General features: G+C 38.0%; 1 protein-coding gene and 1 long non-coding RNA gene across 4 annotated transcripts; one reads left to right on the top strand and one right to left on the bottom strand.

Annotated features, from left to right (window-relative positions):
* Nucleotides 1-901: 901 nt before the first annotated feature.
* On the bottom strand, nucleotides 902-20,488 carry LOC130913880 (coiled-coil domain-containing protein 158-like). 3 transcript variants are annotated; one of them, XM_057832797.1, is made up of 17 exons: nucleotides 20,177-20,487; nucleotides 20,009-20,063; nucleotides 15,109-15,206; nucleotides 14,924-15,042; nucleotides 14,751-14,800; nucleotides 9,392-9,502; nucleotides 9,305-9,326; nucleotides 9,142-9,222; nucleotides 8,410-8,580; nucleotides 8,186-8,344; nucleotides 8,025-8,118; nucleotides 6,973-7,049; nucleotides 4,002-4,093; nucleotides 2,742-2,783; nucleotides 2,653-2,666; nucleotides 2,436-2,580; nucleotides 902-1,293 (listed from the first exon to the last, which is right to left on the bottom strand). In XM_057832797.1, the coding sequence occupies exons 1-16, from the start codon at nucleotides 20,205-20,207 to the stop codon at nucleotides 2,453-2,455; spliced, it is 1,344 nt and encodes a 447-aa protein (XP_057688780.1). In that variant the 5' UTR covers nucleotides 20,208-20,487; the 3' UTR covers nucleotides 902-1,293; nucleotides 2,436-2,452. The 3 variants fall into 3 exon arrangements, with proteins under 3 accessions (XP_057688780.1, XP_057688782.1, XP_057688781.1); XM_057832799.1 differs by having other exon boundaries at nucleotides 902-2,580; nucleotides 6,973-7,047; nucleotides 8,026-8,118; nucleotides 20,177-20,488; XM_057832798.1 differs by having other exon boundaries at nucleotides 902-2,580; nucleotides 14,924-15,039.
* Nucleotides 10,167-12,447, top strand: LOC130913882 (uncharacterized). The gene is made up of 2 exons (XR_009062823.1): nucleotides 10,167-11,646; nucleotides 11,748-12,447. It is a non-coding gene; the product is annotated as an uncharacterized LOC130913882 (long non-coding RNA).
* Nucleotides 20,489-21,351: the final 863 nt, after the last annotated feature.

Below are 21,351 nucleotides of genomic sequence, written 5' to 3' on the forward strand. Positions count from 1 at the left end.
TTTATACTCAGGTGCGACTTATAGTCCGAAAAATACGGTAATTACTGTTACATTCAGGTAACTGAGTTACTAACTCAATTACTTTTTGGGAGAGGTCATTTGTAACTGTAGTTAATTACTTTTTTAAAGTTAAAACAAAGTATTATTCATGCCAGGCCCTAGGGGGCAGTGCAGTTTTACAAGGTGACAGCCAATGATGCACTTCTTTGACGTCAACCTCCTCAGCCTAGAAGACAACATACCCGCCCACTCGAAGCAATGGCCTCCCCGCATTTTTTTCTTTTGCTTCAAAAGACACAAAAATGTGAATATTAAATATATTTAAAGATATAAAAACAGTAAATTATAGCCAGCTGTCCACCATATTTGCCCTTTTGAATGTTTAGTAGCAGCAACTGCGCATACCCAAAGCAACGTGTTTGAGTGCTGACGTCATCAGAGCGACACCATATTTATGGCTGCAGAGCAAGCCCCACAATCGAATTGTTCCGCTTTGGAGGCCAGAATCAAACGTTTGTGCCTTCGCCTTCCGTTTTTGCCATCACCATGTAAAGGCGAGGCCATTCCGCAACACAATCGTTGCATCTTGGTGTTGCAGCGTCACCGTGTAAACAGCTCCTAAGTGTTAAAATATCTGTCTGGAGGGGCCCGCAAAAACATTTCCAATGGCACATCAAACACATCAGACGATCGTTTTGAGGGGCCTGCGAAAGTGTAGAGGGGCCCATGAATAACTGTCCACCGCCCTGTTTGACAGTCAACTCGAGTGGTCCCGTTTATGCTCTTCGCACCCCGGTCCTGTCCACATATGTTGCGCCACAGGCACACCGTGTGCCAACATGTTAAATTTTCGTACTTTAAACAGAAATCAATGAAATATCAGAATGCAGTTTGCAATGCAAGTTTATTCTGTTTAGGCGGAATGATTACAAAATGGAGGATAGCAGACGTGCGCAAAACATTCACCTCCTACGCTTCGGGAGGAGGAAAAGGACCACACAAGAGATGAGAAACATCTGGCTGAGGAAAAACACTCTGGTTCGGCGTCTTAAAAGTTTGGATGTCATTGATGGCAATAAGACGTTAATTATAAACAAAAAAAGCTCCCATCATTCACATGTAGAGGATATAAATTATACACTCATACAGACAACAGTTAAAAAAAAAACAAAAAGATGATGGTAAAATTGTACGAATTGATAGTTTAAATTATGGTTTGCAAAAATATACCGTACATAATTCGCTTCCTGGTATTAGACTTGTGTATATGCTCTTGCTTGAGAGTGTGGATTTCTGCAAGACAAAGCGGAAGTTCAGAATTTTTGACAGTAGGCTTAATCTTCGAGTTAGCGCGGTTTTAATTAGTTTTTGGAGTTGATTTCAACAAATTCTGTGCAGTTTTCAGTTTGAAGGTATTTGTTAGTTTCAGGGCTCGGCTAACGCAAGTAAATCTGGCCAACTTAGCATGTCAATTAAAAAAAAAACATACAGATCCAACATTGTCAAATTCAAAACACAGATCATTGTTCCAAAACACCCATGCGGCCAAAACAATGTAACATCAAACTGCCGTAATTCATTTCATTCTGCAGGACTATTTCTTTAGATGTGTAATACTACCACGATAGAGAGGTGTGCTTCGGCCACTTGTGCTCACGCTGCATTCGAGGATGGTGGGAAGTCGGACTTATCATGCTCAGAGGGTACCAGTTGCGACCTCAAAGCGTTCCAAGCAAATAGAAACAGCAAGGATGGCTGATCGCGACAAGTTGTTTTTTATTTTGGCCTTCAAAAGACATTTTGACTTCCAGCAAACCTGCCTTCTCGTAGTCGTATGCGATCAAATAGTGGAGACGTTCCAATGATAATTTTCCAGATTGGAGGTTGGAAACTCCCACCTTCCTTGAATGCAGCATCAGTCTGCTGAGTTAACTGACGGCCGGCAAAATGACGAAATTTGCATTTAGAGGCTGTGGAAACGGACAGAAGAAATGGGCAAAGGAAAGTTTCCACAAATTCCCTATGAAGAACGAACAACAATATAAACCTGTTACTTGCTGCTGGCTACGACTTAAAAATCAGGGGTGAAAAAAAACCGATGTGATATCACCCCGCCCAGCTCCTCTGCAGAGCTTCTGGATTAAAAATGTTGCTGTTCATATTGCAATTATTGACATGCAATGGTAAGTTTTAATAACTTTCTAACTTTTTATTGGCATGCTAAGATGGCCCAATTGACTCGCGCTAGCTTAGCCCCTCCGGAGCCCTGAAACTAACAAATAACTAACAAACTACATGGAATTTGTTGAAATCAACTCCACCGACTAATTAAACCCTCGCCAATTCGAAGATTAAGCCTGATGTCAAAAAACCTGAACTTCCCCATATAAGACTAAATTGCATTTATTGTAGAGGCCTATTTGGTTCATTTTGACCTTTGACCTTGATCTTGTCATGTGTGTCCTGGCTCAGAGGTGAGCAGAGCGTACACGGGTGACCCGCGACCCGAAGTCCACCTTGTGTAGAAAGTGTTCCTTTTCGCGGTCATCAGACTTGACCCCAACTGACCCGAATGTGGACCTTGTAACAATAACTTAAAGTCAAATAGTAACAATACCTTGTACTGGTTAGGAGAGCAGAGTGACCACTCACTGTCTGTTGTCCCGCTGTTTGGAGAGAAAAAGAAAAGGGGCAATGACATTAGCGGCTTGGTTAGCAGGAGAAAGGTCAGATGCGCTCACCTGCCGCATGTAGTACGCCGGCGGGTTACTTTGGCCTCTTCACTGTGGGGAAATAGAACATTTAAACTTGATGCTTATTGTTGCGAATTAGTGACATACTCGATCAAAGCAGGCCCAATGGTTGTCACTCATATCTATCAAAATATATATCACTATAATTTCTTTATTATTACAATTTCTTTATTACTGCTTTGTTGTTTAATTAACATTTTCAACATGATTTAGCATCTACTTGAAAAAAAAAAAAGTGAAAGATTTTTAAATGGTAATTATTTTAAATTTTAGAATGTCCAGTGGTTAAAAAAAAATTTTAATTCCCTTGAAAAAGTTTAATTCATTTGATTATATGATAGTAATTTAATCGTGTCTGATGTAAAATTATTAAAAATTAAATCACAAAAAAAAACAAAATATAAATGCAGCAAATTATTATTGATTGTATTAAAACTAATGTTGAAAAACGTATTTATTTTGTCACTGCGCGAAAATAGAGCATTAAAAGTCTTTTTAACTCATTCACTGTCACCGAAAAAAAATGGATTTTTTTCCCCATAACAATAAAATACTAATTAACTGTCATTTTATTTAATATTTAATTAATTTAACCACTGCGGGGAAATAAAAAAATGGAAGAAAAAAAAAAAAAAAAAAGTCATTTTAACTCATTCACTGCCATTGATTTTTATTTTAATGGGGAAAAAATGAGTAATTTTAATAATAAAATAATAATCTATTGGCTTTTTTGTTGGATTGTAGAGTCATTATTAAAAAAAATGATAAATGTATATTAAAATAAAAAAAATATATATTTTACCGAAGTCTCATTTAATTATTCAAATAAATTAAATGAGCATTTTTAGGGGAAAAAAACTTAAAAGACAAATACAACTAACTTGTTTTAACTCATGGCTGTCATTGACGGCGACAGACGTTCATTCCATTTTACTGGGAGAGGCTGACAGCAAATGAACGATTAGACGTCTATCGCTGTCAAAGGCAGCCAATGCATTTAAAAAAAAAATGTAAGCGAGTAACTCAGTCCTCGGGAAAAACTTGTGGTTGAATGCATTATTTCTGACTTTGGCATTTTGCTAAGCAGTCTACAAAGTTTCACAGTGACATTCCCCTCCACCCACTTTCATACAATGACTCTGTCTTTCTTGTACTTTATAGCATCACATGTTTTTTGTTTTTTTTTTTGACCCCGGTCTGCCTGGGAACAAAGCTAATCCTCCTTGCGTATCAAGGGGTGTGACGTACAATGCGGGTCTGTGCGTTCTCTCCGGCACAGACCTCCTCCGGAGGGTGGCGTTGTTAGTATGAGATCCTGCATGGTTTCGCCCGTGGCTCTCCTAGTTGGAGAGAGAAAGGAGAGAGCATGTTTGAATGGAGGATTTAGGAGAACCAACATTTGTTAAACAAATAAGGCAAAGTTTGGTAAAGTCAAATCACATTTATTTATACTGCCCTTAATCACAACAAATGTCTCAATAATAACTTTCATCCACTTTCACCCTTCTGCTGTGAATTGGAATGCGTTTATCACTAGTAGACGTCCAATCCGTTGGAAGTGGGAGGGATGCTATCCTCTCACTTCCAACGGATTGGACATCTATGGCCGTCAGGGACAGCCAATGCCAGGCAATGTGTTTTAGGGCATTTCACGTCAATTTCAGTTGATTTTCGGTGACTTACTTTTGCTTTTGGAGCATTTACGGGCCACTTCCTGTTGATTTTGGGACATTTACAGGACACCTCCTGTTGATTTTGGGTTACTGAAAAGGAAGTGACTCAAGAATGCCCCCAAATAAATAGGACGTGACTCAAAATCAACTGGAAGTCACCTGTAAATGCCCTAAAACGCACAGGAAATGATTTGTAAATGCCCACAAATCTGCTGTGAATCCTCCGGTTTCAGTGCCATTGATGGAGTTAGATGTCCAATCCAGTCAAAATGAAATGGATGTCTAGCGCCGTCACGGGCAGTCAATAAGTGTAGACACTGTTCTAATGGAAGATTTTGGTAGCAACCTGTTGGTTCCTATTTTTGACCTTTATCATTGGTTGTCGCCACACCGCGGGGGCGAAAATTAGGGGGTGCTGGGTGTGCGACGGCACCCGGGCTTCTAAGGGGCCCGGTTTGCATGTGTAACGTGGGCGCGGTTGGGTGAGGTGAGGGTCAAACAGAAAGGTAAGATGATACATGGAGCTGTAATATAGTGTTTAAGTGTTAAAATATTGCTGCCTGCCATTTGGCCGTTTGTCTGGAGGAGGCCGCAAAAAAATTTCTACTTGCACCCCCCACACACAGTGGACGGTCCCGCCTTCTGCTTGGAGTTAGCTGTGATAGGCTTCAGCACCCCTGCAAATGAATATGAACTTTATGTAGAGTGATTAAAAGTATGGCGTTAAGGGGTATACAATGAAAAATGTGGGTGTGCCTACATTTTGTGCTGGTGCACCTTAAGAGAAAAGTGGGGCGCATCAGTCCAATGCAAAAATTGTATATGGCAACATATATCACAATGATAATTTTTCTATTATCGTTCAGGCCCTTTTTTTAATTTGTTTTTTTATTTAACTTTTTAGGGGCTAAAATGCAACAAAATTAAACAGAAATGACATTGCCAAAAGAAACTAAAATATATACGTTTTATACTCTGCAACACTCCCCGAAAAAAGTACTGTAAAAAGTACAGTACTGTAACATATTTGAAACTTTTTTAAATAAAAAAAAAAAAAAAAAAATTCCCCAGTATCGGATCAGGACTAGCAAGGGCGTAGGTTTGCATAGGGACGGTATGGACATAACACTACCAACTTTTCAGGGTTCTCAAATTGTCCCCACCAATTTTTAAGCAGCCTTATTGGCATTATATAAAGAGGTCAGTTATATAGATAATTTATGTCTTCTCATATGTTGTAATGATAGAATAGACCCTACCATTATTAAGTGAATTATTTTCATTATGTTCAGACAAACATTTATCCCTTTTCACTTCCTGAATGTGTCGGTACATTTTTCCCCCCTCAAATGAATGTTTGGTTGGCTGATGACTTGAAGCCCCCCGTTCCGCCACAAGGACACACACGCATACTCACACAGCCCCAACAGATTCATGTCGACAACATATATTCCCCTCAGCCCCCATCGGAGTGGAGGGATATTATAAGTTTTTTTTTCGGCCAGCAGCAGCCACTGTAGGTCATGTAAAAATACGTGTATGTTGTGGAAGTGGGGGAAACACCACAAATTTTGCTACTGAAGATCCGACCTGCATCAGAGTTAGCGTAACATTAAACTTGCTATCCTGCAAAACTACTGCAGTCGTGAGCCAGCTTCCACAAGGAACAGCAAAGTCAAACTAGCTGTCTCTTATTTGGATCATTGTTTGCATTACGTGCATTACTCTTAATATCGTCCCTACCAATGTTGAGACCAAACCTACGCCCTAGGGGAGTTGGTATTGGCAGATTCTTAAAATCAGGTGACTCGGATGAAAAAAATGCGATCGGGACATCCCTAATTTTAAAGGAAGATTTGGGTAGCAACCTGTTGGTTCCTTTTTTTTTTTTTTAAACAGTGACACCTTTTTTTATCCAAAACGATACATTGATTCTTAGGGGGAGCATATCAATAACCTTTGGGCTAAAAAGTATGATGATATATCACCTTTTCGATATACTGTCACACCCTTAAAATATATAGATACAGGTAGTCCTCAAGTTATGACGGAATTCCGTTCCTTTCTGGCGACATAACCCAAATTTCCGCATAAGTCGGATTTCACAGTTAAAGTAGAAATTTCCGTCAAAATACTTAGTATAAAAAAAAATAATAAGATGCTGTACCCCATTCGCTGCCAGCCCTCATTGTTAAAATGTCTACGACTACTAGTGATAAATTCATTTAAATACATCACAGTAGCATGCAAAAAAAAAAAAAAAAACACACATGGTTGGACGTCTAGTTACTAGTAACACATGCAATGACAATAAAAGCTGTTCCATGTTCCAAAATAGAGGCCTGGATTCATTGCAATGTAGTCTGGAGGTCCGGAATAAAGCACATGCTGAGCAGTGCGCAAAATCTCAACAGGGAATGCACTATGCATATCGTTGGAGGAATCGCATAACCAATGCGATCAGCGTATTATTACGTAACCCAGATGGTCTGAGTCATGTGTCAGTCAAGAAAAACAGAGTATTTCGAAGAGATGCCGAGTGTTACCTCGCTTGGACCAGGATCAGCGGGTTCAGGGATCATGGAGTCCAGTCCAGGTGGAGTTCCATTTGCACCTTGGAACTCCAACAGGGGGAAAAAAGACATTTAGCAGTTCTCACTATGTCCAGTTTATTTACTTTCACTGTTTATTTGACGCTATTCTTTCAAGGGCGAGGCCTCACAAGTCTGTGATATACAGTATGCATGGAAATGGATCAGGGTTGGGCATGCTTGTCCTCTCTCTGACCCTCTTGCTTGTCTGTACGTTGACTTGAAGAACGTTTATGGAGTTTTATGCTTCCAATCAGTTATGTGCGATAGGTACAAAAAATGTTCTATCATGATGTGGGCCATTTTATATCATGATATCAATGTTGTACGATGCGGTGTAAAAACATTTTTAATTATTTCGTGAAACATTATTGAACAATTATGACAGCTTCTCCACCAGACACCTTTTTTTTTTAAATTAACATCAAACTGACCTGCCACAAATCTTAAATACATCAAGTACTGCTGCAACTTAAAACCATCCAGTGTGTTGTTTTTACTCACATGTAAACATATGTAACTATCTATTAATACTTGTGACTAGTGGTTTTGACTATTTCGTCAAAGTGGTTTTGAATTGTGTTGTCTGAATGAATTACTGTACAGTATATGTGTCCATTTTCAACTGTCTTGCATGCATTACTCATGTACGGGTGGCAGGGGGAGGCAATTGGCTAAGTATTGAGTGGAGATAGGGACATCATGAGGCCGATAGGGGGTACTACTATGGCATATGGAATCCCATCAATGTGGCTAGCGCAAATTGGGTGCAATCTGCTGGCCAAAATGTGCCTTGCAAGAATAGGTCTATTTATCGCAATTCAGGCAGGTAACATTTTGATATCATTTTAATGTTAAATGTACGTTTATATGGTCTCCCTGGGCAATTTGTTATTTCAACTTATTGGTTGCCCTCCCAGTTCAAATGGATCAGACACAAATCACTGTCAATGCTAGTGAAAGACAATCAGACACTGCGATGTTAGGCCAGCGTACAATGGTTTCTACCTTCAAGTCCAGGATGTGCTTGAGTTGGAGTCGGAGGAACTCCTGCTCCTTCAGCTGGATGAAATCTTGACAGTTGGCGAATCCCTCACTCATCTTTAAAACGAAGAAGTGACGACAAGGAGCTTTTGGAACCTGAAATAGAAACGTTTTTGAGCGCTACCTTGTTAAAAATGGCCTCCAGCTGGTCTATCCTCTCTCTCAAATGCTTGTCCTTGGAGCGGATGGCTTCAAGTTGTCGGGCCAGTTGCGTCTTCTCCTTCCTGACTAAGGCCAGCTCCTGAGCTTGGCGCTGGCTTCGGACATTTTGGTAGGTCAGCTCCTACCAATAAAGTATTCTCAGTTATTTGAAAACATATTATAGGGTTTTGGGGCTATTTTATTCACCTGATCCAATTTCTCCAGCGTCCGGGTGCTTTTTAGCCCGAGTGTCGGTGTGGCGCCATGGTGCTCAGAGAGAGCATTTTCCTGGTGAAGGCGGTTAATGGTCTGCTTGCTCTTCTCCAGCTGACGAGTGGGGATTGCCACCAACTGGTCTCTATCATCCAGTTCTACAGACTTTTCATTAACGACAGATAATTGTTGCCGTGAATTGAAAATGGCTGCTGTTGATGGCACCAGATGGCTAACCCATTTTGACTGGAAGGATCACTGCCAGTCACTCCCAGTAAAAATGGATTAGATTTCTAGCGCCGACAACTTAAAAAAAAAAAAAAAAAAAGTTATATTACAAAAAAAAATAAAAATAAAAAAAAATAAAAAATAATAGTAAGATTTGTAATTTGACAAGGAATTTTTCAATTAAAGAAAAGCATTTAAGATATAAAAGTATTAGACGGATAATTTTGGAAAATAAATATATGAAAATAATAAAGTTACATATAAATTAGTGTTCAATAAAAAGACCAAAAAAAAAGTCACGGAAATTAAGATTACCATTCAGAACTTTATCAAATGTTTTCACAAGTCTTTCATTTATCGCAAATACAACATATTAAATACATTTTTTTTTTTAAAAAAACTTGGTCATCTTTCATGTTCATTTGCAGCTCCCAGTCAAAACGGACAGGTCGTCTAGCGCCGTCAATGGCAGCCAATCAGTTAATGAAGTGTGGTTACCCGTTGAGTTTGTCGGTGGATCTCCTCCGTCTGAGCTCGTTCCCGCGCTCCTCCTGGACTCTGCTTCAGGTCAAAAGTCATCTGGACCAAGAGGAGGAAGAACAGTGGGGGCTCACCACATGGAATCACCTTTCTCACAACAACTTCACTGCAGTTCACTGACCAGCTGCTGCTGCAAAGATGTCCTGAAAAGACATTCTTCCTTTAAAATGGTAATTCAGCGGCTCCTTCATATGATGAGTACAATTACCTTAGAAGTTCCAGCTTAGCGTTGATGCGAGCCCCGCTGTTTTTAGACGAGCCCAGTTTGCGGTTCAATATCGCCACCTCCTGGCCAACACTTGTAATAAGCTCTTCCATTCTAACACACAAATTGGGAGTCATTTTCAGTGCCATTGACGATGTTAGACGTCTAATCATGTGGCTCTTTTCATCCTTCTGATGTGTATTTAAATGAGTTTGTCACTAGCATACGTCTAATCCATTTGAACTGGATGGGCTGACAGCAAATGAACGAGAACTCCCACTTCAAACGGATTGGACATCTACAAGGTTTCTACAGATGTCCAAAAATCTAATTTAATTCTTTTTTTAATGCCACTTTAAACTAATTTAATGCTTATGACCAATTGCAGATAGCTTCACACATAAAAATTGTAAGTAGAGTTGTCCGATTATTACTCTCTAACCGATAACTTGGCAATGACCAACTCCAAAAATCCAATACCGATATCAAACCGATACCGATACATGCAGTCGTGGATGTAACATATTATGGCTAATTGTACTGTGATTCCCCACTGGATACTTTAATAATGATAAATGTAACAACTTGAAGGTTTTCCAATAAGCATTCTGTGGAAAAATAAGAGAACAACTTTAACTGAAGATATGGAAAAAGTACCCACGATATTTGTTGTTGAAATCCAAACAGTGCAAACATCGGGGTTATTTTTTGATCAAGTGCAAAGTGTCAATGCACCATATCGCATATGGCTCACACAGTGCTTCTGGCTTAACCCTTGTGCAGTATTGCGCCAAATCCTGGCGTTTTGCTTTGTTACTCATCATATTATCATATATAAAGCATATCAAAAAATAAGCTAGAGGGCTGAAAATTGTCAAAAAATGTCAAAACATGTTTACCTTCAAAATGGCACCATCCACAATTTCAAAATTGGTATTGTCATTATTATATGTGGGAGGCCTACTTTTTTGTGACGCAGAGAGTATTACGCCAACTTTCGTCCCCATTGACTCCCATTATAAATCCCAATTTCTCATGTTTTTTGATGCACTGCCACCTGGTGTGTGAAAGTGCATTTCCCACGATTACACAATTTATGGCTTCAGCGGGGTGTCAACTGACACGAGATTGTAACGGATCCTGGATGAATATCTTAAAAACAAAAAATCCAGCAGGGGACACTAGACTATTATTTATCATTTTTCTTGATTGATCCCTCATTGTCAAACGCATTTACTTACTACCAAAAAAACAAGTTTTCATGTTGAGCTTTGATCGAACGGGCCAGTGTGTGGACTCACGAACACTTGTGTGTGAGTGGGTGTGTGCACGCGCGTGTGAGGGTGGGGGTGTGCACGCGCGTATGTGGGTATGTGTGTGTGTGTGCGCGCGCACTTTGCCTGTTCAATGGGACAGTATGAGTTGACTTTTGTGACGTTTGACTTTATGACGCGACTGTGGGAGAAATCGTGTGCGTTTGTACATGCACGCGCACTCTCACGTCGCCGAGCGTGTGCGTATGTGTGTGCTTGTACTTTTGCGTGCAGAGGTCTGCAGAAGGCGGCTTTGAATGCACTTCAAAGCACCTTGTCTGCAGGGCGCAAAAAGGTGTTTGATGTGACACATTTTGAGAATTCAAAATGCAGTTGTTTATTGAATCTCAACTCTTATTGGTAGAATGTTTTACTTTTTCCTCCTCCCATTGGCTCAGTGAATGGTCACGTTTGTAAACAACTTTATATGGGGTCCAACGGCTCAAAGGCCATTTTACTCCCTGTGACTGCTGGTGAGCAGAGATGGCGAGAATATTTTTTCTTGAGGAGGCAAGAAAAATGGTGTTGGAGGAGGAATGTCCCACAGACTCAATGGATGAAAAGGATGATGTGTCACAAGACTATGATGAAGATTTTGAGCCACTTGTAGGAGAGGAGGAAGAGGATGATGATTAGGATTTTGAGGAGGTTACAGCAGAAGCAGCAGAGGAGCAACAACAACAGAATCAGGTCAGCACTCCATGGCTTGCCAAAAACCAAGAAATTGTGTGGTCCTCTACAAATGAAGTTTCGAGGCACTTCAACCTGCCCCCTATTCTATTGCCTGGCCCAACGCTTTTTGCAATTGCCAGGATCAGTAGCCCCGAGACTACTGTCAATCTGTTTTGCCCGGACGACATTATCCAGCAGATTGTCTAAAAAAAAAAGCCCAAGATTATTTTGGACTACGATCTGTGTAAAGCGGCAGTCGATCACTTGGACCAGGTAAGCATATGTTATGTCTTTTTCAAAACTTTGCATCAAAGCTCTCTGGTCATCTGACATCATCTGATGTGTTTTTTTGTGTGTGTGTGTGTTATTTGCAGGCATCTGCCACATATTCTTGCTGCTGGAGGACATTACGATGGCCAATGTCCATATCATATCATATGCTGGATCTGTCTCTCTTCAATGCATTCACCCTCTTTACTCAGGTGGACCCCGCAGTGGTGGCCACGCCACAAAGCCAGAAATGTGGGCAATGTGGCCTTTGCATTAACCGACTACGGGCATCAAACATTAGCTGCAAATGTGGCATTTTCTTTAGCCAAAAACATGGCCAAAAAGTGTGCAAATTGTTTTTTTTTTTTAAAAAAAAGCTCACTGGTTGTTTGTTGTTCTAGTTGAGTTGTTTGTTGTTCTAGTGCAGTAGTTTGTTGTTGTGCGTTTGAGTTATATAGATTCTGTTAATTCAAAATTCTTCTAGTTGTTGTGACTTGTTGACTGTTATTCTGATGCCAGTGAATATTTTTAGTGGTTGAAGGTAAAAAAAAAACAATATTCAGAAATGACTTAGTTGTCACACTTCCAAGAGTGACTTTTGGCTCCAATACTGCAAGAGGGGTAAAAATTTTCCATTTCATTTTCAGATGTCACAAGTAAAAAAATATTCAGAAATGACTTAGTTACACACCCTCAAGAGGGCGCAAGGCTTCATCCCCAATACTGCGAGAGGGGTAAAAATTTTGAAATTGCCATTGTCTAAAAATGTTGAGTTCCTCAAATAAATTTTGATGTTATAATTTATTAACATATTCAAAGCTCTAATGACCTGATATCAAATATTCCTACTTGAATTTGTTTTTATATATTACATACAACATTGTTAGTTTTGTTCATAGCACACTATTGCTTTTATTGTCCATAGAGGGCATTCAGAATAAATAAATATATTAAAACTATATATGTATGGATAGGTCTGATGCTAGTGAACATTTTGAGATGTCGCAAGTAAAAAAATATTTAGAAATGACTTGGTTATCACACCCTCAAGAGGGCGCCAGACTTCATCCCCAATACTGCGAGAGGGGTAAAAATGTTAAAATTGCCATTATAAAAAAATGTTGAGTTCCAAAAAAAATTTGATGTTATAACTTATGAACATATTCAAGCCTCTAATTATCTGATATCAAATATTCCTACTTGGATGTGTTTTTATATATTACATACAACATCGTTAGTTTTGTTCATAGCACACTATTGCTTTTATTGTCCACAGAGGGCATTCAGAATAAATAAATAAATAAAAACTATACACGTATGGATAGGTCTGATGCTAGTGAACATTTTGAGATGTTGCATGTAAAAAAATATTTAGAAATGACTTAGTTATCACACCCTCAAGAGGGCGCCAGACTTCATCCCCAATACTGCGAGAGGGGTAAAAATTTTGAAATTGCCATAGTAAAAAAATTTTGAGTTCCCCCAAAAAAATGATGTTATAATTTATGAACATATTCAAGCCTCTAATGACCTGATATCAAATATTCCTACTTGGATTTGTTTTTATATATTACATACAACATTGTTAGTTTTGTTCATAGCACACTATTGCTTTTATTGTCCATAGAGGGCATCCAAAATAAATAAATAAATAAAAACTATATACGTATGGATAGGTCTGATGCTAGTGAACATTTTGAGATGTCGCAAGTAAAAAAAATATTCAGAAATGACTTAGTTATCACACCCTCAAGAGGGCGCCAGACTTCATCCCCAATACTGCGAGAGGGGTAAAAATGTTAAAATTGCCATTATAAAAAAATGTTGAGTTCCAAAAAAAAATTGATGTTATAATTTATGAACATATTCAAGCCTCTAATTATCTGATATCAAATATTCCTACTTGGATGTGTTTTTATATATTACATACAACATTGTTAGTTTTGTTCATAGCACACTATTGCTTTTATTGTCCATAGAGGGCATCCAAAATAAATAAATAAATAAAAACTATATACGTATGGATAGGTCTGATGCTAATGAACATTTTGAGATGTCGCAAGTAAAAAAATATTTAGAAATGACTTAGTTATCACACCCTCAAGAGGGCGCCAGACTTCATCCCCAATACTGCGAGAGGGGTAAAAATTTTGAAATTGCCATTGTAAAAAAATTTTGAGTTCCCCAAAAAATTTGATGTTATAATTTATGAACATATTCAAGCCTCTAATGACCTGATATCAAATATTCCTACTTGGATTTGTTTTTATATATTACATACAACATTGTTAGTTTTGTTCATAGCACACTATTGCTTTTATTGTCCATAGAGGGCATCCAAAATAAATAAATAAATAAAAACTATATACGTATGGATAGGTCTGATGCTAGTGAACATTTTGAGACGTCGCAAGTAAAAAAATATTCAGAAATGACTTTGTTATCACACCCTCAAGAGGGCGCCAGACTTCATCCCCAATACTGCGAGAGGTATAAAAAAAATATACTGCACAAGGGTTAAAATAACAACAAAGGCACACAGCTTCAGTACAGTGAAGAAGTATGTAATGAGTTTATATTTCATTGTTTTTCAGTAATGTATTGTTCATTTAATTTTTGCGCCATGAATGCAAATAGTCTGCTCACATAACAAATCCCGAGCATCTATATTTGGAGACATCTAATGGTCAATAAGCATAACTGCTGTGCTAAACTGTGACCAGCCCTTGCACAAAGACAGAAGGGTACATTCACTTTGAAGGCAACATGCATATATCATTTTAAAATGTGTTTATCGGCCAATATTATCAGGAAGCCTATAGTATCGGCTCTCTTATCCCGTAATGATCTTATGTTCTTTTATCCCCAGCTACCCGATAAAATCAGACAACTCTAATAAATAATGTAAAAAAAAAAATAAAAAAAAAAGTTTTTTCAACTGTCAAGTTTACATAATTTTTAATGTTTCAAACATTTAGTTTAATGCTTTTTAAGGGCTAGAGTTTGACATAATGACTTTTAATGATTTTTAATGACCCGCATAAATCCTGGTCAATCACTGTCAATGAGTTGACTAACATAATGGATGTTTTTGTTGGAGTTGTTACCTGAGATTAGACGTGGATTCTCTCTCAATCTGGATTTGCTGCAGTTTCGTCTGTGCAAAAATGAAATTATAAAATAATTAAGTTTGAGGGAGAAGATACATTACAAATTTTAAAATCAGAACTAAAACAACATTCTCTTTAGAAGATTGCCGATAAATCTTAATGAGTGTTACTTTATGTATGTGTGTCGGCGCATGTTGAAGGTGTAGTGCTGTTTTTTGGGTCTTCTTTCTGGTGCGGCTGGTAGCACTCTGACCCTGCTGGCGGGCAGAATCATTGGAAGATGCAACTGCTAAAGAAGAAAGAAGACTTACAAAAACAGGCATACTATTTTACATCGGACTGATTTTAGTCTTACAATTGCATTTGCCAAACTTTTCCAAAGCAGCTTTGGTTGCTTGTTCCACCTCCTCTTGAAGCCTTTGCGTTTCCTGTGTGCATTTCTCGAGTTCCTCACTGGTTCCAACACAAAATGTTCTTTTTTAGTTGCTATCTTGGTATAAAAACGTGCCATAATTAGGGTTGCTAACCGTCTTTGAAAAACAGAATCGTCCCGTATTTAGGAACAAAAGTATGCACCCCATATTGAGCTTTCAAGGGACGCCGTTTGTCCTGTATTATCATGAAACTCGAAAATAGTAATTACACATACCTGTCAAGTTGTACGGTTTTGGCGTAATTTGTACAAGTGAGCACTGATTTTTAAATGTGTATGCCGTACGTTCAAAATCTGTACGTTTTTCGTGCATTACGTTTTTTTTTCTCCGTTCGGATTTTGTCACCGTTTCGGCAACGAGACAATGTTCGTTACTACATAGGTTGAATGACCAGGAAAAGTCAGAGACACGGAGAGAGAAGAGCGGGAGTGGGAAGGAGTGTTGTGACACTGTTGCAAACGCGATGCTAGGCTTGGTGGCTCCAATATTTCCTGACTGTAGCCGACAGCCTACAATCTACGCCCACTTGATGCTAAACTAGATATTACATGCATATAGAATTAGATGCGAAATGACACTCGGCGGAATTCGTAACTAGCAGCCATCTTAAAGCAGTAGACTTCTCAGAATGGCTCTGTTGTATTGTGAAGATTCATAGCGAACCTAAGTAACTTTTTATCTAAAATACTCCTAATTCGGCAAAAGTAAAGTGCCAAGTAACTAATTACTCTTACATTCAGGTAACTGAGTTACTAACTCAATTACTTTTTGGGAGAAGTAATTTGTAACTAATTAATTACTTTTTAAAAGTAAGATTAACAACACTGGTCATAAAGATGCAGTCTGCAGAATGAAAAGTGACAAGAGCGGAGATTTTATTCTGCCAATTTGTTGCCGAACACAATTTGCCTGTTGTTGATCACTTCTTAGAATTAGCAAAAGAAATGTTCCCTGACTCAAAATTGCATCGGTAAGTTAATTTAACAATTGACCTTTTTAATTTATAATTGGACACACTAAAGAACTACCTTCAAGTCAAACTGAATTGCGGGCTGAAGGGCCATGAAGTGCAGCCATCAAAAGACATGATAGAAATTGCCAAAAGTGCTACATACAATTATAACAAAAGTCACTGTTAAAGTTAGATAATCATGAAAGATATTTATTGTTCTTTCATTGCACCAGGTTATAAGTGACAATATCAGCAATAAATTCATGTCATTTTAAAAATTGAGTTTTATTCTTGTTTCATATTGCACGCTATATAAAACGTTGCAAGGTTAGTCACCAATTTGTAAGGGCATATGTCACTATTTGTAAGATTGCCAACGGCCTCGGGTTGACAGGTATGATTATAGAACGAATGAATATTGATATGGTGTTTTACAAGAATATACAGGGAAATGAACCCCCCCCCCCCCGCTTTTTGACCAATGATCTGACAGAACAATGACTATACAAAATCCCACTCATCTCACTGGTCGAGGTACTGTTGGTTGCTATGATGATAACGGAAGACAACATAAGAGTAGGCATGTGCCGGTATGATAACCTAAAGCAGGGGTCCCCAAACTTTTTCCTGTGAGGGCCACATAACTTTTCCCTTCTCTGATGAGGGGCCGAGGTCAGTTTGTAACAGAAAAAGTGTGATGATTGCAGGAGTGCCTAAATGTAAAAATTTATTGTTTTTCAGAAAGCCACGATCAAATAACCCTTTCTGGATTCTTCACGGAACAAAAGTAAATAAAATAATAATAATATAATAATAATGATAAATAATAATAACACTATTAATTAAATAGATAATAACCAAATAACCCTCTCTGAGTTCTTCACAGAAAAAGGCCAGGAAATAAATAACACTATTGAGACAAAAAAAATAAATAAATAAAAATAAAAAATAAAAAAAACATTCAAAATGCTCTCTTGTATTGTTCAGGGGGCCGGACCAAATGTGGAGGCAGGCCGTATCCGGCCCGCGGGCCGTAGTTTGGAGACCCCTGACCTAAAGCAAAAGTATCACGGGTTCAAGGTATTGCAATTACAGCTCTAAAATATTTTATTTTGATATTTCTGAATCACACAAAAAAACAAAAACAAAAAAAAAAAACTTTTTTCCATTGAACAGGATTTTTTCAAAACATCATTTTAGCAAATAGGAATATATGTATAATGTTAAGTTAAATAAATAAAATAACAAAAAAATAAATGGAATATTCTAAGTAAAATTAAATTGGCATGCTAATTAGCTACGTTATCTGCCTCGTTGACAAGCTTACGTTACAGTATGTTTTACCACTGCTAGACACACTACACACGCTGGAATTAACTCTCGTAGCGAGTGGGAAACGTTCATGACAGCGTTTACTAACCTTTAGTTTTGTATAAAACAGAAATCATATTGGAGATATTGCTTTCTCTGGTAGCCATCCCCTGCAAACATGTTTTACATGCCGGTTGGCCTACCTAAGCCGCGGCTGTCAGTAACTTCCAAGTATTCCCATCCAGCGACTTCGTTTTTTTCGATGGGGGTAAAAAGTTCAGGTGTTTCATGTCCTCCAGCCAAACATGCAGCAAAGCTGACTCACTGACACTGAGCAACAACTTGAGGGGATGGTGTGAGCACTGCATTTTTGGGACAGAAAAAATTGCTAATACCGCAGCAATGGTATGACGTAACAGTTTAGTGGTTTTGAAACCTTGACGTTTTCATACCACGGTATACCTTTGAACCGGTAACCGGCACATGCCTACATAAGAGTTTGGGGGATAAGAAGTTTTAGTGAAGCGCAGGTAAAATGATGATAATTTGTTCTTCTCTGCGTACGTTATTTTTGACAAATTGTATTATATTTTTGTGTTTTGTCAATTTCATTTGTATTTCCACATGTTTGCACTTTAAGGCAAAGGCAAATTTATTTATATAGCACAATTCAACACAAGGCAATTCAAAGTGCTTTAAATCACATGAAGACCATAAAAATCACATTTAAACCAACACAACGTAAAAACTAAGACAAATGATCGCATTTAATCACAGAATAAAAATAAAGAAATAAAAATAAAACAAAAATAAAAATAAAGCAAAAACTACTACTACTAATAATCATTGAAATCAGCAATGGAGATAAGCACCAGAGGGATAGAAGGCAGGTAGGTTGAAATATATAGACAGTTATGGATATGCAGTGCCAAACAAAAGCGTTTTTAGCCCTGATTTAAAGGAGCTAACAGTTTGAGCATACTTCAGACGTTCGGGTAACTTGTTCCAGAGGTGAGGAGCATAATAACTAAATGCTGCCTCACCCTGCTTGGTTCTTGTTCTTGGAACATGCAGAAGACCCGTTCCAGACGACCTTAGGGGTCTAGATGTCTCATAGGAATCTAACAAGTCAAGCATGTATTTTGGTCCAAGGCCATTAAGTGTTTTGTAGACGAGCAGTAGTATTTTATAGTCTATCCTTTGACTCACTGGAAGCCAGTGTAGCGATTTCAAAACCGGTGTAATGTGGTCCAGCTTCCTTGTATTTGTGAGGACTCTGGCTGCAGCATTCTGTACTAGCTGCAGCTTCCTGACTGATTTTTTATCAAGACCTGTAAATATACCGTTGCAGTAGTCCAATCTGCTGAAAATGAATGCATGCATAAGTTTTTCCATGTCTTGTTGAGTCAGAAGCCCCTCAATTCTGGTTATATTTTTTAGGTGGTAATAAGCGGATTTAGTGACGGACTTTAGATGGCTATCAAATTTTAGGTCTGAGTCAATAATTACGCCAAGGTTTCTGACTTGATTTGTAGCTGTAAGTGACATTGTGCTAAGTTGGCTGCTTATCTTTGACCTTTCCTTTTTTGGCCCAAAAATGATCACCTCTGTCTTCTCCACATTTAACTGGAGAAAATTCTGGCACATCCATTCATTGATTTGACGAATGCATTTACTCAGGGAGACTAAGGGACTATAATCATGTGGGGACACAGAAATGTACAGTTGTGTGTCATCTGCATAGGCGTGATAGGAGATGTCATACTGTTCCATTATCTGAGCTAACGGAAGCATATAGATGTTAAATAAGAGTGGTCCAAGAATTGACCCTTGAGGGACTCCACACGTGAATTTGGTTCGTTCTGACTGATAGTTTCCAATTGACACAAAGAAATCTCTATCATGTAAATAGGATGTGAACCACTGAAGAATAGTGTCAGTAAGCCCTACCCACTGTTCCAATCTGCTGAGTAGTATGTTGTGATCAACCGTGTCAAATGCGGCGCTGAATCCAATTGTAGCAGAACAGATGATTTGCCTGCATCGGTATTCCGACGAATATCATTTAGGACTTTGATAAGCACGGTCTCGGTGCTGTGTTGTGGCATACATATATTTTTTTTAATGGACAAACAGCCCCCCCCCACACACACACACACAAGGGTTAAATTATAGTTTTAAATTAAGCAAGACAGATGTTATACTAGTATATTTTGTATTAAGAATACATTGCTGATAATTATTGTTTTTCCGTGTGCTTATTTCACTTAAGTATGTACCCAATTAATTACAATATTATAATTGTTCATGAATATTATGAAGAGAAGAAAAAAAACTTGTCACATACAAAAAAATAATTCAAGGGTGACGGTTCCCAGGCCGGCCGCTATCAATGAGGTGTACCTTATTTTGTTTTCAGGGAGTTGGCAACCCTAAATATATCATCAAATGTTAAATATACAATCCACTGTCAGTGGAAATAGACACTTCAATGTAAGGAAGAAAACCTCAAAATGAGCAAAACCGAAAGCACAATAACAACATAAAGTAAATACTACCTCAACTCATTCAACACCAGACTGTTGAACCTCAGCCTAGAAACGTCCTTGCTGTCTGTAAAATAAATTTACCACGATGAAATATCGATAAAACATTACTATTGTGGGTATGCTAACATTAGCTAAGTAAGCTAAACGACGAAACAGGAGCAAAGAAAAAACACTTACGAGATCCCGCTCCCTCTCGGCGCAAATCCATAATGTCATGCTGTCATGTCACGAAACATAAGAAACACGAGGTTTACACCCGTATGTTTGTGTGCTAATATTGCTAAACCGGAAGCTAACACAACAACAGAGTGTCAAGTTTGTGTTCACGTTTCATAATTCATCACCATGGGAACTACAATAATGGCGCCCTCAATGCAATATTACGGCTTTTGACAACGCATTTTATACGCCGGAATACATTCAATTCATGTATAATAACATAGTGTGTGTTTGAAGTTTTAATATCACGCCAATAACAATCGAAGTTGTTGCGGGCAAATTTTAAATAATCTTCTTTGAGGCTTTAATTTGGACGTCATCAGAAGCGGTCATCCACTTCACCGCCATCTTGTGCCAGGAACGTGAATAGCTTTTTTTTGTTAACAGCATACAGTACAATGGCATTGACAAATTAAATTTATTCGCTTTTTGTGTTTTTTTCTGAGTGTTTTTGGGATATTTAATGACTTTTGGGATATTTAATAACTTATTTTTTAGCCATTCACACTTTGAGAATTTTTGTACACCAAACACCAAATCAAGATTAAAGAAATAAAGAAAATCGCCATTTTATACTATTCATTGTCTAGTAAGTACACAATTGACAATTAAAAAAACAAAAACAGGCGTGGTCCCCCCCCCCCCCAATTTTTTTCTTTTTTAAAATTTTTTATTTCAGAACCATACATAATATAGCAAAACTACCTTTGTACCATTTGACACACATTTGAACAGGTTCATATTAGAGAATAAAACTGTAATAAGTAGTGTGCAAACAAACAACATAAATAAGACATACAGTACATAAAATAAAAATTGCTTTTTTTTTTTTTCCCAAATCATATTTTTCAAATACATTGAAAGCTTCGTAGCATTTTTGCTATTCATAATGCTGAGGGTGGTCGAAAACATCTATTTCCATTTTTTGTCACGGCGGTGCATGATGGTTATTGAAGTTTACCAACCTATCACGTGTTTTATTGATGTGTTTATCTCGTCCGGGCACACCCTCCCACGTGCAATAACAACCATAAATGTCTTTACAACTGTTCTTAACTTTTTAACGATGCATTAAACACGTGCATTCTTTAACATGGACAAATGTTTACACTTTAACTGAGGTCAATCATTTA

This window comes from Corythoichthys intestinalis, chromosome 3 (assembly GCF_030265065.1).
Source record: "Corythoichthys intestinalis isolate RoL2023-P3 chromosome 3, ASM3026506v1, whole genome shotgun sequence".
Taxonomy (NCBI): Eukaryota; Metazoa; Chordata; class Actinopteri; order Syngnathiformes; family Syngnathidae; genus Corythoichthys; species Corythoichthys intestinalis.

Coding starts and splice junctions, on each gene's coding strand:
- LOC130913880 (XM_057832797.1), bottom strand. CDS start 20,207: ATGGATTTGCGCCGAGAGGGAGCGGGATCTC. Junction 9,327..9,391: donor GCTAAGCTGGAACTTCTAAG/GTAATTGTACTC, acceptor ATGTCTTTTCAG/GACATCTTTGCAGCAGCAGC. Junction 2,784..4,001: donor AGAACGCACAGACCCGCATT/GTACGTCACACC, acceptor ATTTCCCCACAG/TGAAGAGGCCAAAGTAACCC.